General features: G+C 40.5%; 1 protein-coding gene across 1 annotated transcript; it reads right to left on the bottom strand.

Annotated features, from left to right (window-relative positions):
* Positions 1–2,443: 2,443 nt before the first annotated feature.
* Positions 2,444–13,767, bottom strand: RGCC (regulator of cell cycle). Its single transcript, XM_075850245.1, has 5 exons — positions 13,600–13,767; positions 10,522–10,695; positions 4,105–4,212; positions 3,632–3,694; positions 2,444–2,786 (listed from the first exon to the last, which is right to left on the bottom strand). Exons 1-5 carry the CDS (start codon positions 13,631–13,633, stop codon positions 2,779–2,781), a joined length of 387 nt encoding a protein of 128 aa, XP_075706360.1. The 5' UTR covers positions 13,634–13,767; the 3' UTR covers positions 2,444–2,778.
* Between the last annotated feature and the right edge of the window lie 2,856 nt (positions 13,768–16,623).

Here is a 16,623-nt window from a genome sequence, read left to right on the forward strand (position 1 = left end):
TACAGGCATTACATGAATCAAATGGCTCAGATGTAAAGTAATGTCTTCCTTTTGTACTTTGGAAGGTTTTCAAACCTTGGTAGTTGCTTGTGGTTTACAGAGGAGGAAGAAAACAGATCAATGTATAATAAGACCTCTTCCCACAGCAACCGGAGCCTAGGTTTGGCTGTACATTTTCTTGCAAAACTGTTGGAACCTTTTCTCTTAATTTAGACTTCTAGGAACATCACCATCAACTTAAAGAGGCTCTGTCACCAGATTTTGCAACCCCTATCTCCTATTGCAGCAGATCGGCGCTGCAATGGAGATATGAGTAAACGTTTTTTTTTTTTTAAAACGAGCATTTGTGGCCAAGTTATGACCATTTTTATATTTATGTAAATGAGGCTTTCTAAAGTACAACTGGGCGTGTTTAAAGTAAAAGTACAACTGGGCGTGTATTATGTGCGTTACATCTGGGCGTTTTTACTACTTTTACTAGCTGGGTGTTGTGTATATAAGTATCATCCACTTCTCTTCACAACGCCCAGCTTCTGGCAGTGCAGACACACAGCGTGTTCTCGAGAGATCACGCTGTGACGTCACTCACTTCCTGCCCCAGGTCCTGCATCGTGTCGACCACATCGGCACCAGAGGCTACAATTGATTCTGCAGCAGCATCAGCGTATGCAGGTAAGTAGCTACATCGACTTACCTGCAAACGCCGATGCTGCTGCAGAATCAAATGCAGCCTCTGGTGCCGATGTGTCCTCGCTCGTCCGACACGATGCAGGACCTGGGGCAGGAAGTGAGTGACGTCACAGCGTGATCTCTCGAGATCACGCTGTGTGTCTGCACTGCCAGAAGCTGGGCGTTCTGAAGAGAAGTGGATGATACTTCTATACACAACGCCCAGCTAGTAAAAGAAGTAAAAACGCCCCGATGTAACGAACACAATACACGCCCAGTTGTACTTTAGACAGCCTCATTTACATAAATATAAAAATGGTCATAACTTGGCCAAAAATGCTCGTTTTAAAAAATAAAAATGTTACTCTTATCTCCATTGCAGCGCCGATCTGCTGCAATAGGAGATAGGGGTTGCAAAATCTGGTGACAGAGCCTCTTTAAGGCACACGACGACAAAAAAAAAAAAAAAAAGCTGCGGCAGTTTCTTTTTTAATAATGCTTTTTTTTTTAAAAGGGGTTTGTAAAAAGTGTGACCTCATGTCGTTCCTATGTAGTCAACTGAATACATAACAGAACTCTATGGATCTATGATCCACATAATCGACAGGTGAGCAGAAATTTAAAACAATGAATAAAAAAAATTGTTGGAGTGCAGTTAAGGCCTCTTTACACTGGGCGATTATCAGGCAGACAAGCGCTCATAGAACGCTCGTTGCCGATAATTGCCCTGTGTAAACAGGGGAGCGATCAGCAGATGGACGAGCAAACGCGCCTTCATCTGCTGATCAAATCATTATAAAAAGTAAATTATTGTTGTCAGCAGCACATCTCCCTGTGAAGGGAGACGCGCTGCCGACATGATAATAATGTATGGGGACAAGCGATCGGAGTAACGACCGCTCGTCCTCATACATAGCTCCTTGTGACAGGAGCAAACAAGCACTGATCAACAATGTCTTGTTGACCGGCGCCCACTGCATCGGCCAGTGCAATAGGGGCTATTCACTTTTTATATAAAAATCTTGTATGACTTGTACTGTCCTGGGAAGCAACACGTTAGTGGATCCTTTCTGATCAGCTTGTCTTCTCCAAATCTGACAAGACCACTAATACAAGTTACAGGGAAAGAGCAGTGCAGAACCAAGGATGAGAGACGTGTGGTGTAATATGGAGGTATTGTGGCGATCACATTGTATGGTAACTGGCAGAAACTACTTTGTAGGTACTGCTATGTAAGCAAGACCATTTTGTGGATCCTATTATGTGGCTGGCACAATATTAAAGGTAATTTCCAGCAACGGTTTGGGAAATTTTGTGTTGACGTATGCTAGCATTTCTATTTGGCCTACAATTCTTTATGGGCACAATGCAGAATAGCTGCAGGACGGAACCGGTGTCTAGGTACCATATAGTCCTAGCGTCGGGACAGTTTCTTGTAAGCACTATTTGGAAGAATTCAGGGACATAATTTACGTCACTCAAGAACATAGGATTGTTTTGTAGTAATAACTTGGGTTGGAGTGGTGACCATGATATTAAAGGGTGGGTCTTACTTTTGAAAAGTTTGCTGCAGCATGTGCATCAATGATTGAGGCTTTATGAGTAGCAGCTAGCCAAGGAAGTTGGATGGACACCCTACTACATATTTACAGGTCATTATGACCAGCACAGAGTCACATCAAATGACTGTTGCAACAACCATCAACTCAGTCAGGCATTTCAGACAACTATTGTGCTCATTGTTGCACCTAAAGAAATACAATCCAGACAGTGATTTATTTGTATACAAAAATATATTATATGAGAGAAAAAAAAAAAAGCTTCATTACATTTGTTTCAACTATAATATTACAAATTCTCTTCATAAAAGCATTTTAAATTAAAAATAAGCAATATATATGTAAAAATAGTCAACTGTATCTTAAAGTATTAAAAACAACCTCAGTTTTTCTACAACCATGCAGCAGGATCATGTGCTGGAGTCACATAGCAGTATATAGATGGGGTCTTCAGCGGGAAAAATCTGCTTTATGTAACACTACTTCATGAGGACTGACAGCCTTCTGTATCATTGCAGACATCATATGGTATGACCAGCCATACAGTGCTTCACATACCTGGAAGAAGGACAGAGGTTAACACATGGTGCAGATGTTTTACTGTAGCGGTGTTCCCATAATTTGATACATAAGCCAATAGACATTGACAGGTGCAGCTCCAAACCTCTTCAGAGAAAATTATCCTTGGATGACCTCATTGCTACATAATGAGATCATGCAAGTAGGAAGGGATGCGACAAAGATACATCCTGTCCAGAAGACGGATGTTTTACTGACAATCCCCTACACAAACCAATTCAAACCCCAGAAGAGTGTATTGCTCCAAGTGAAGTACAAGCCATTAAAATCCGGATTTTATTAAAACAGGATAATACAAAAGTTGTATGATATTGAGAAGGTTGTCATGATATAGGTCTACTAATATAAGAGCTTCATTTTTATGATACAGAGCTCCACATTCCCTGTATAGCCACAGAGTTAAATTATAAAATTCTATCTCCCTGCAGCCACCACTAGGGGGAGCTAAAAAGGGATTCATTATTTAGCTCAAAGGGAACTGTATGCAACCCAATACCCCACTCACAAGGGCCCGGGAAGCTGAGACACTTAAAAGTTGTATTGTGGGGCTTTTTACACTTCAAAGCTGCTCCTTCATGCCGGTTTGTAACATAGAGGGGGGGGGGGGGAGGAAAAAAAAAATCACCATATTCCCCCCTTGAATAATAAAATATTCTGCAGGATCAAAATGCAGATTATTTTCCTGTAGAAACTATTTTTTAAGTCAGTTTTCCAGTGTGAGGGCCCCACCAAATAACTCACTGTATGTCAGCTTCCAGGACCACCGCGAGTATGAGAAGCAGAACCAGGGAAATCTGTAATCACTCCTGAATTTCAATACTTACTTGCAAGCGTTCTGTCAAGATCTGCAATGAATTCTTCCAGTTCCTTTGTATCCCCAAGTTTCGCTGTGGAAAGAAGACACTTATTACAATGCAACCCCATACAGTTTGTGACTATTTACGGTGTCTTGTTCTAATCAGCAATGAATGGTCTAGTCAATACACAAATTTACATGTATTAATAAAAAGCTAAATGATTACAAATGGCATTGAGGGTTATAATTAATCAAGCAATGAATAAGTGGGTAATTTATTGGGGAAGGTTGAACCTGATGGACCGATGTGTCTTTTTTCAACAAATGTAACTATAACATCACTATGCATACTAGTTATGTAATAGATGAAGCGTTAATGTCTGTAATGATTCAAAACATCAATAAAAATTAGCTCAAACTGAAAAGTACAGACTACTAAAACCGGCAGAAAACTTTCAATGAATTCATAACTGAATTAATAGCAAAGACCTTACACATTACCTTTCCGTGGAGTCTCTGCTGGAGATGACAGCGGGGGAGAAGACAGTGTTGGAGAATTTAGCTTTTCATCACTAAAACTAAAACTATGTCTACAGAGTGAATCTGCACCTGTAAAACAAAATAACACTTTACTTTAGCTTCTTGGGTTATATAGGGAACAAAAAGTTCCGTTACGTAAAATCTAGGAAACGGTGTATGTTCTGACGGGTGACAATATAAATAGGTCAAACAATGCAATAAAAAGGGTTCTCATGCTAATAGACTGTCTACAACTGTTCATCATGCTTTAAAGAGGATCTCTCATATCCGTCAGATGTCTAGTTTAATAAATTGTATTATATTTAACAACTTGTATTACACAACAATTCTGGAACATATTTTCTTAGAATGCTGCGTTGTGTCATTGCTCTGTTATGCCACCTAGATGTTTATGACTATATTAACACCTGGGTGTTACCATTCCCCTTGTCAAAGAGGTGTGTCCCTCCCTACACAGTCTCACTCTGAAGAATGACCAATCAGTGCAAGGACACTCCCCTCCTGGTGACACCCGGTTGTCAATTTAGTCATAAATATCTAGGAGGAACAAAAGAGGAACTGCAAAAACGTAGAGTTCTAAGAAAATATTCCCCAGCATTATTTATTGGGGATTACAAGTATTTACTAAAAAAAAACAAAAAATAAGGTCAGAGGTGACAAGTTCCCTTTAAAAAGGAAGAGTACTGGCAAAGCGGATACACAGAGGGCGGGGCATGACACAGGGATTCGCTTTGGTGTTTTTGGAATTACTGTATCACGTCCTGCACTAGACTTAATAGTGTAAACATTTTTCTTTAAAGAGGCTCTGTCACCAGATTTTGCAACCCCTATCTGCTATTGCAGCAGATCGGCGCTGCAATGTAGATTACAGTAACGTTTTTATTTTTAAAAAACGAGCATTTTTGGCCAAGTTATGACCATTTTTGTATTTATGCAAATGAGGCTTGCAAAAGTCCAACTGGGCGTGTTTAAAGTAAAAGTCCAAGTGGGCGTGTATTATGTGTGTTACATCTGGGCGTGTTTACTTATTTTACTAGCTGGGCGTTCTGACGAGAAGCATCATCCACTTCTCTTCAGAACGCCCAGCTTCTGGCAGTGCAGACACAGCGTGTTCTCGAGAGATCACGCTGTGACGTCACTCACTTCCTGCCCCAGGTCCTGCATCGTGTCGGACGAGCGAGGACACATCGGCACCAGAGGCTACAGTTGATTCTGCAGCAGCATCAGCGTTTGCAGGTAAGTAGTTACATCGACTTACCTGCAAACGCCGATGCTGCTGCAGAATCAACTGTAGCCCCTGGTGCCGATGTGTCCTCGCTCGTCCGACACGATGCAGGACCTGGGGCAGGAAGTGAGTGACGTCACAGCGTGATCTCTCGAGAACACGCGGTGTGTCTGCACTGCCAGAAGCTGGGCGTTGTGAAGAGAAGTGGATGATACTTCTCGTCAGAACGCCCAGCTAGTAAAAGTAGTAAAAACGCCCCGATGTACGCACCTAATACACGCCCAGTTGGACTTTTGCAAGCCTCATTTGCATAAATACAAAAATGGTCATAACTTGGCCAAAAATCCTAGTTTTTTAAAAATAAAAACGTTACTGTAATCTACATTGCAGCGCCGATCTGCTGCAATAGCAGATAGGGGTTGCAAAATCTGGTGACAGAGCCTCTTTAACTTTCTAGACTTCCCTCCATACCTAAGTGATTTTAGCACCGAGTAAATTAGCAGCCTAAACATGGACGTACATTGCTTAGAAACAACCCCCATTGTTCCATAAAATATATTGTGAACAGGTTTAAAGACTTTTTCCACAAGATAATGTTTGCACATGTTGTGTATTGACTTTCAAGTCACTGCCCTTGTCCCTATCCCAGCCCAGCCCAGCCAAGGCAAATGGTTGCGTATCTCTATATAGGTCACAACCGGAGATATCGCAAGTGATCAGCTCCCGGCTTACGGCAGAGCAGAAACATCACATAATGAAGAATTTATTTCCTATTCCAGTTTTCTTAGCGCTCATGCTATGTCAACTATTTAGGCAGTGATATGCAGATTATAAAGATTTATCTACCTCTTCATTTTTCAAACATTGTTCTTCTGTAAGGCAATTGTGTGATATTGTATATTCATATTTCAAAGTGAACTTGGTAAATGAAGAAGGAGCCTCTACATAAGGTCACCACAGAGGCAGTCAAAGCCTCGCCACAAGTTAAAATAAATATAATTACAACTGTAAAAATATTTCCTGTGACTTCAGACATGAAGCAGCTGAACTTCTCAAATGTGGAAATTAAGGAAGCCCAGTTTCTATGCTCCAAATTATCCAAAATTAGCTATGGAATATTACTACTTGGCCATTCATTTTTATTTATACATTTTAATATATGGTGTAGACTACGACCATACACAATAAGAATAAAACAGCCACCAGTAGGTTGCAATAATGGCCTGTAGGTTAATGGTTAATCTCTTTTCTCATCTAGAATATAGGTATCTTGTATACATAGATGTGAAAGGGACTTATAGCAAAGATTAAAATAGGGACCACTTTTGATGCTGGTTTGCACAACCTCACTCCGAACTACATGGGGCAGAAGGACTTCGCGCCACTCCATCTCCATTCCAAGAGTTAATTCCCTACACCAGTAAACTTCTGGTCTAGAATCAGACAACATCATCCACTTCTATGCACAAAAAAAATTGTTTTTATAGTAAAAGGTTTATGGTAACATGTGCTCATCTGGAGGACCACGGCTGAAGGAGGAGGGGGGGGGCAGGGTTTGTTTACATATAAGGAATAGATCAGTAAGGCTCTGTCTGAATTCCACCCATAAGTATGTAAATGATCCCTGCTAAACACCACAATTATTCCACCTCAGTCCTACCGCACCCACGTGACATCAACGCTCAAGGGCCGAATTTGAATGTAATTTATATTACATAAACAAATAGAACTTTATAGGTGGCACCATGAAGCTTAAAACCAGACAATGCTACAATGTCGCAGAAAACAAGGGTTATGAATTAGGCCAAGTTCACATCTTGGTTTTATCTATGTCTTACGTGCACGTTTTGTCATGAGAAAAGCGCCAAAACGTGTACCACAATGTGCACATTGACTTCTATGGTCAGGACGGATGCCCTAATGGTGTAGTTTGTGCTTACAATTTGTTTGCTTACGTTGTATCCTTTTTTTTTCCCCATGTCCTGAAAAGCGTAGCCTACTACGCTTTTCAGTACTTTTCCAAAACATATACGTTTTTAATTGTATTGAAGTCAATGGCGACGTATGCAATATTAAACCCTATGTCTGCATACGTAAAAAGTATACGTTTTTGTAACATTATATGGGAAATCTTGACTTTAGCAAAATGAAAATTTGTAAAGAACAAAAAAAGTATATGTTTTTAGAAGTAAGAACGGACACAAACGTATGCGACATATACCACAAAAAAAGTAAGGATGTTACAAATGCATACGTTTTTATACGTTGTTGTATACCACAAACGTGTGCACAAAACAAGATGTGAACTGAGCCTCACCGAGGTGACAGGTAGCAGAAGATACTAACATTTAGCTACGATACACATGACATCTAGAACAAAACACTGCATAGCAACACGTTTCCTGTGGGTTTACCATGCTCTATGCGTAGCAGGCGCTGCAAGTGTTTGTCGCTGACTAGTTACAAGGAAACAGCTACTGAAAGTAACTGCTTACATATACAACTAAGGAGAGGACTATTCATATTATCCAAGTAAATACTCTATTCAGTATGAGGAACTGAAAAGCTAATCCACAACATAAATGGATAGGAGGCAGATACAGGTACATATTGCCTGATGTCCTGTCTGTTCTGGAATCCAGGGTAAGGAGGAGCAATGAATAATAACTTCATATGGCGAAGTCCTCAGACTAAATACTAACCATCTGACTCATTAATGACATCACTCTCCGGTCTATTGAATCCTCGTGTAGACAACACATCTGAGAAACTACAACCATGGCATATAGTCAATGCATTATTCAACTGCACTGCTCAAAGAAGCGAACCCGTAAGGATTTCTAAAAAATACTTTCTTTAGCAATGAGATCAGATCAACTTATCCTTGGCTATTTGTCTGGAAGTAGATTAGGCATCCGTAGAAATAGTTCACAGGCTAAAACCTTTCCAAATCAAGATAAAGGGGTTCTTCTACATGGCTAGATGTCCTGAACGGTAAACGCGCACCGATCGACAATACAGCACGGCGATCAACACTCGTTAGCTGCATTTACATGGAGCAATGATCGGAATATATGGATGAACGATCATTGATAACGATCGTTAAACCCTGGCAACAGATATTGGCTAAACTGCAGAATCCAATGAAAAGGACTATGGTCTTCAGAGCTTTGGCCAATGGCTGCCAGCAAGTTAAACAAAAATCCAACAAGATTGATTATCCCTGTACAGTCCCCCCCCCCCTCCCCCCCAAGAAGGCTCCTTTCCCCCAAGAAGGCTCCTTACCCCCACCTCCTCGATTGAAATAACATGCAGGTTTAATCAAAGAATGAATCGTGGGCTGTTAACTGGTCACGTGTATCATAGCGGCGTGCAGCTGAATCAATATCCTTTTCTAAGCATTTTGTAATCAGCCACAAGTAGGTTCCCCCTTTTTCTAGACTTCATTTAGATATTGGAGGTCTGCTTTAAAGTTAAAGCCACCTTGGTGTTGAGAATTTCACAGTGCAGTGAGCTGGACAGACCTCTTAACTGGCAACAAGTTACACATCCAACTTGCTTCTAAAAAACATGGTTTCCATAGCAATTTTGTTTGTCCCAGGGTGTGGATTTAAGTACAATCTCTAAGTTTTATCAAGAAGTTCAGCTTGATCATGATCGTGTTGTCATGCAGCCCTTTATCTTGGTTTACTAGCTTTTACTGTACAGATATTAGATTGAATTTAAAGAAATATTTCCATGTTAAAACCTGATGACATTTCATTTAGAAACATCAGAAGATTACATTGTAGTTGGTCTGAGCAGGGTACCCAAATGATTCCCAAATAAACGAATCCACCAACCATCACCTGTGTTTAACCACCCTCAATGAACACCAATTGACAATGCACCTGGTCGATCGGCGCTCATTTGAGCAATGATCGTAAAAGCGGTTTTCCACTTTCTGACAACCGATGACCTATCCACCCGATAGGTCATCAGTACATGATCTGTGGGGGTCCGGCACCAGACATACAAGCCGGAAGCAGTTGGCTCTGGCCACGGAATAGTGGCCGAACTGCATCTCTGCTCCTATTAAAGTAACGCCCGCCATGCTATGTACGAAGCCAACTGCTTCCAGCTTTGTACATAGCATTATGAGCAATGACATCCGGTGCCCGCAGGCCACTGGAGCGGATTAACGGTGCAGGGTCCTGGTGTCGGACCCGCACCGATAAGCTGAAGACCTATACGGTTACTATCATAGTTCGTCCCCATACATTTGGGTCATGTCGGCAGCACATTCCCGGTTTACACAGGAAGATGTGCTGCCAACTAGCTCACTCATTGGCTGATCTTTGCCCTGTTTACACAGGACAATGATTGGGAACGAGCATTCATATGAACACTCGTTCACCCGATAATTGGCCCTGTAAAAGGGCCGTTAGTTTAAAAATACAAGGATTTCTTGAAAGTTTCTGCCATATTTATATCAATGTGGAAAAACCCTTCAAGTTAATCACCATAAAACATAGCTATGAATTAAACAGCATATTTCTTGGCTCAATAGGTCATGAGCAACTAAAAGTATATACATGAATACGGAGCAAAAATGAAGGAGTCCAGACTTTCCAACTGTTATACTGATTGTTTAAATAGGAACAAATCCCCTTTCTTTAGACAGGGCATCATTCCCTCGCTCCATCATTTACATTAAAAGTTCTGCAAGGAGGGGAAACAATATGGTGGAGAAGACTCAGAGGCTGTTTAAACTGAATATTACTGTAAAAATCCAACATCTTCCATCCTGACATATGACCAAATAGAACAGGTTATATACCCTGTGGATGTTATGTCTCACAATGCTCATTTGTCTAAGTTTCTCCACTGGAAAGCCCCTTCTGTATACGGAGGACCAGGCCTCTGACCACATTTACGCCTCATGCACACGACAGAGTGTGCCGTCCGAGTCAACATAGAACATATTCTATCTTTCCGCAGATCGGAGACTCGGACAATTTTCCACAGACCCAATTCACCCGCTAAAGTGAATGGGTCCGTGAAGAATATCAGGTGCTACTTGGAGGCCGTCAAAAACAGCCCGAGTGGCACAACAGTCGTGCGCAAGAGATCTTAGGTTCTCCCCAATAAGGTCACCTGTACAAGTTGCTCACTTTCTGAGTCGCTGATTCCACTGTCACTGATGCTGGCACTACTTCGCCTCTTCATGGTCTGCAGATGTTCATCGTATCGGAAACGTCTCTTGTTGAAAGGTGAGGAAAAGTCTTCTAAGACAGCATCAAATTCACACAACACCTCATTGAGATCGTCGTCTTCGATAAAGGTGGCTGAAACAGTAAATGGAACAGTAAGAAAACAAACCATACTTTGTTTCAAGATCCCTATATACACACACACTGGACAGTTCCTTGACTGATTGACGTTCACAACAGAATGCATCCTTTCCATTTTCTGAGGCATATGGATATATCTCTACCAATAAATATTCTCTTGAGAATTTCCTAATGTCATGTCAATAGGCCGACTAGTCTATTCACAAGCTTTGTCTCCAAGGAAGCAGTTATAGAAGACATATTCCTCTTCATATATAAGGCTGCTTGTCTGATGGGAAAGCTCTACATTCTGTCACCAGCACAGGTGCTCATCTAGAAATACATTTATATTTTTATGCAGTACCCTTTATAGTGTAAAATAAAAAGTAGACACAAAAACATAACACCTTAACAGGAATGGATCACCTACATTAAAACCAGGTAGTGAAACAATCTTTTTTTTCTATTTATTTATTTATTTAGTTTTTAATTGTTGATTTTTGTGTTATGTTTTCTGTACATGATTATGGGATAGCCATCTATCCTGAGCTGCTCTTAACAGCATTTATAGAGATGCTTTACAGCATCCACATGGACCATAGGAGCCTGTAAACAGGGGGGGGATCCATTGACTTCTATGGAAGAGTTATCTAGGCATGCACTGTCAACTGTGCAGAGGTCACTATGCAGGGAGGGGAGGAGGGGAGCGGTGTCCATCACCTATTGTCATTGTGTATACTGTGTTATCTATTTAGAGCTGTTACCTTTCATTGTATTCTGGCCTATGATAAGATAACTGCTTAGAGGAGATAGATTATGACATACAAATTTAAAATAAAAATAAAAAAAATCACCAAAAATGCTAAAAAAATAAATATGTTTAACTTAAAAACTTTATTTAAATAGGTCATTTTCTGATGACACATTCCCTTTAAGATCTGATGCAATGACGTGGCTAGTCTGCACTTCAACTACCAACAGACTAGATCTCTGAGTAGCATCAGAGAACTCTAAGTAAATTTTGTGAAGCGTGTCTGCCTCATGTTCCAAATGAACTCCCCAGGGGAAACACTAGTGATACAAATATATAAATTTACATTTGTTCTTTTTATAAAATATCGCTTGTAAGAGTGTCTATGCCTTGACATTTATTTACTGTCATATTAAGACACTCTAAATAACCCAGGTTATGATAAGTTTTCCTTTTTCGGAAATTTATCATCAAACCAGGGAATGAGTCATAGTTTATTACAGGGTTTAAAAAGTATTGCTCTCATGTAATGTTAAGACTATGATTAGTTTTCAAGACTTTCCTTTACTGGCCCTAAACCAGTCATCAGACTGGTTAAAAAAAAACTTGTGTGGGTGACTTGGCAGCACCAGAGATCTCTTCCACTGTGGGTACTCCTCATAATAGAGAATTAGCAGAAAGCTGGGAACAAAGGGCAGAGAAATCCTCTTTAGCAAAACACAACCCTCCACTTTATGGGAAGCGCTTTATCAACAGCCCAAGACTTATTCAATAGCACATCTGCTGGGACAGAAGCAGCAGAGCTCCACGCTCAATGGACAGGTTAAAGCTACACAACTCTTCATCAACAAAGAGCCGTGTATAGAGCTTTGTGTGCCTGTCCCAAGTCATCAGAAGAATTCAATTATCTTGAACAAGTACAATATAGAGCAGGGTCACCATTGCATATTCAGTAATTCACCAATACTTTAGTAATATCAGAATCCATTTTTAAGTTCAAGAGCCATTTCTTTAGGGTAGCATCGGGGAACCAGAAGATATCCCTTTAGTAAGGTCAAAGAAACAATAAAATGTGTCTATTAACTACATTAGGTTAGAAAAGTGACAATTTGTAGGAAACAAAATAATTTTTAAATGTTTAAACCAATTACTAATAAATAAATAAATAAAAAATAACCAAAACAGAGGCAGTACTGGCAATACTGCCAACAGCCTGGTACAACCTGGGATTCTGAACCAAGAGACAAGTGGGATGGGTCTACACCTGGTTATGAACGGCCAGTATGGTTATGACCCTGGTGCCAACTGCCAAGGTTCAGTAACGCTGTGAGATCCATGGCATCATTGGTACATGATAGGATCATCAGCAGACAATTGGGGAACCACAAGAAGGTGGGCTGAGAGCTAAATGACAAGTTACTGGCTGTGGTACACTGAGCTACATGTTAAAAGGCCCCAATACCTATGAAATTCTGGTATGAACAAGAACGCAGACTAAAATAAACAACTGGTTAAAGATTTGGGCATGACAATTTTTTTCCACAATAGTGATGGCCATCAGGTCACAATCAGAAAGTGGGTCAGAAAATAACAGGTGAAGAATATGGTGTAGAATTATTCCTGCACACCCACTCATCTATGGTGTCGGGGGAACCAGAAGTATAAGCAGTCACCCACTTGGTGCCAGACTTTACCCTGGCATGCATGGCTAGCAGATTGTGTTGTGACCACATTTAGCCTACACAAACCTATCCATCACAAACTAGGGGTTAGTGGGCACCATCTCTATGGGTGAGAACAGATTCATAATGAGAAGGGGTGATGGATGCCAAAAATGAAACCATGGTTATGTGCCTCTTGGATGCCCCTTTTTTTATTTAATACATAAACCAATACAATCTACTTCAATACCAAAATGAGCCCAAGCAGCTGACATAGAGAGGTCTCGTACCCGCAGATTACCCTGCTGGTTGGTGGGCAGGATGCGCTGTGTATCAGAGAAACAGGTGCCAGTGCGCTCATTTCTATAGGATCCTAATAAGCAGCGCCCTTTCTATAGTAGGTTAACAAGTGCCCTATAGGACTCTATTGATATACAGCCTCCAGCAGGGAGCCGTCCATAGAACTCCGTGCATCACTGAGAGTTGTACGTGGTGACCCGCACTCACCTTTCCTGGAGCTCTTCACTTTAGGTGACTTCATTTCTGCAGCTCAGTGACAATCCTTCCTTCCTAAGTAAAGCGTGGAGTATAGAGCTCCCAGGTAAGCACTGCTACGTCTCTGCTCCGTAACCCTAAATAACACGTCCCGCTCTGAAGCGCTCAGCGCCCACTACTTCTTATATGCTCGGCGGCTGGTGGCGCTGACGTCAAACTGGGCGGAGCCAAGCGCCAGACAGAAACGTTCCATTCATTTTTGTCACTGTGATGAGGAGACCCGCTATTGCTGATGCTGGGTGACGTTGTTCTCCGCCGCTAGAGGTCGCTGTCCGCATGATAACTAGCTAGACGTTGACTCACTAATGGTAACACAGATTTTTGATGTGGAGTTTGCCTTCGATTTACATGCAAGTGGCAATGAGGAGAACGTCTGTAGCAGAAACGTGACCCCCCCCCCTTATTTCTCCTGTGTCAAAGCAACTATGAAATCAACATGTTACAGCATGTGAAGGAAATATATTAACAAATTTACTGCAGCTTACTGGCATAAAAAAAATAGCTAAATGAGTGGTAAGAAAAAGGGTCAGGGCTTGGCCAAACAGGGCACGACCTCCACCGGAGCGACAGATTTATTATCATTTACACCAGAAATTGGCGTAAGTTATAGCACAAATCTACACCTGCTCATAGACAGCCAAAGATGCGGCATATATATTGAGGGGTGTGCACCTCTTAATATATTTGGCGCATTTTCCACCTAAATACATTAGTTTAAGACTTAATATAGTTCCCCCTGTTCTGCTCCATGGAATGCAAGCTGATAATACGGAATAGAAGTAATATAGAATACAAGCTGGTGAATACAGAATACAAGCTGGTGAATACAGAATACAAGCTGCTAAATACATGTTACAAGCTGGTGAATACAGAATACAAGCTGCTAAATACATGTTACAAGCTGGTGAATGCAGAATACAAGCTGATAATACGGAATTCAAGCTGGTGAATACAGAATAAAAGCTGATAATACAGGTTATAAACTGAAAATACAGAATACAAGCTGATAATACAGAATTCAAGCTGATAATGCATAATACAAGCTGGTGAATACAGAATACAAGCTGGTGAATGCAGAATACAAGCTGGTGAATGCAGAATACAAGCTGGTGAATACAGAATACAAGCTGGTGAACACAGAATACAAGCTGATAATACAGAATACAAGCTAGTGAATACAGAATACAAGCTGATAATACAGAATTCAAGCTGGTGAATGCAGAATACAAGCTGGTGAATACAGAATACAAGCTGGTGAATGCAGAATACAAGCTGGTGAATACAGAATACAAGCTGGTGAATGCAGAATACAAGCTGGTGAATGCAGAATACAAGCTGGTGAATACAGAATACAAGCTGGTGAACACAGAATACAAGCTGATAATACAGAATACAAGCTGGTGAATACAGAATACAAGCTGATAATACAGAATACAAGCTGGTGAACACAGAATACAAGCTGATAATACAGAATTCAAGCTGATAATGCAGAATACAAGCTGGTGAATGCAGAATACAAGCTGGTGAATGCAGAATACAAGCTGGTGAATACAGAATACAAGCTGGTGAACACAGAATACAAGCTGATAATACAGAATACAAGCTAGTGAATACAGAATACTAGCTGGTGAATACAGAATACAAGCTGGTGAACACAGAATACAAGCTGATAATACAGAATTCAAGCTGATAATGCATAATACAAGCTGGTGAATACAGAATACAAGCTGGTGAATGCAGAATACAAGCTGGTGAATGCAGAATACAAGCTGGTGAATACAGAATACAAGCTGGTGAACACAGAATACAAGCTGATAATACAGAATACAAGCTAGTGAATACAGAATACAAGCTGATAATACAGAATTCAAGCTGGTGAATGCAGAATACAAGCTGGTGAATACAGAATACAAGCTGGTGAATGCAGAATACAAGCTGGTGAATACAGAATACAAGCTGGTGAATGCAGAATACAAGCTGGTGAATGCAGAATACAAGCTGGTGAATACAGAATACAAGCTGGTGAACACAGAATACAAGCTGATAATACAGAATACAAGCTAGTGAATACAGAATACAAGCTGATAATACAGAATTCAAGCTGGTGAATGCAGAATACAAGCTGGTGAATACAGAATACAAGCTGGTGAATGCAGAATACAAGCTGGTGAATGCAGAATACAAGCTGGCGAATACAGAATACAAGCTGGTGAATGCAGAATACAAGCTGATAATACAGAATACAAGGTGATAATACAGAATTCAAGCTGGTGAATACAGAATACAAGCTGGTGAATACAGAATACAAGCTGGTGAATACAGAATACAAGCTGGTGAATACAGAATACAAGCTGCTAATACAGAATACAAGCTGCTAATACAGAATACAAGCTAGTGAACACGGAATACAAGATACATAATATATAATACAAGTTGCCCCTTCTTTTCTACTTTGCAGCTTCACCAGCATTATTTGAACACTATCCCTCCAACCAAAAGTCACAAGTTTAAAATCTAGCAAATATAGCTTTTTCTCATTTTGCTTTAATTCATAGAATTCTGAAGTGACGTTCCATTGAATCATCTCTCTGTTTTAGTGCTTTGTTGAGCGATACATACATAGGTATGTAAATAAAATAGCCTGCAACAATTTATACTTAAGCTGCAGGAAGATAATATATTGAAATGATTCCATACATTTCCGAAATAACAGGGCCTATTACAACAAGGGTTATCTTCTGTACTGAACTATGTAGCCTTAATGAACTATCACTCATGCAAACTGTTTCTTGAGGTGGCCATATATTATTATTTTTTTGTATATTTAGTCAATGTTGGTTTGATCTGCTAACAATCTATGGTTGCTTTCATGCATGGAAACGACTTTCATACCAGGTATGGAGCTAGCATTCACCGAGCTGCATAGGAAAGCTTAGAATGCCCTCATCGCCACTTTGTTCACAGTTGACTCAAACA

The sequence above is a fragment of the Rhinoderma darwinii genome, chromosome 2, assembly GCF_050947455.1.
Source record: "Rhinoderma darwinii isolate aRhiDar2 chromosome 2, aRhiDar2.hap1, whole genome shotgun sequence".
NCBI lineage: Eukaryota > Metazoa > Chordata > Amphibia > Anura > Rhinodermatidae > Rhinoderma > Rhinoderma darwinii.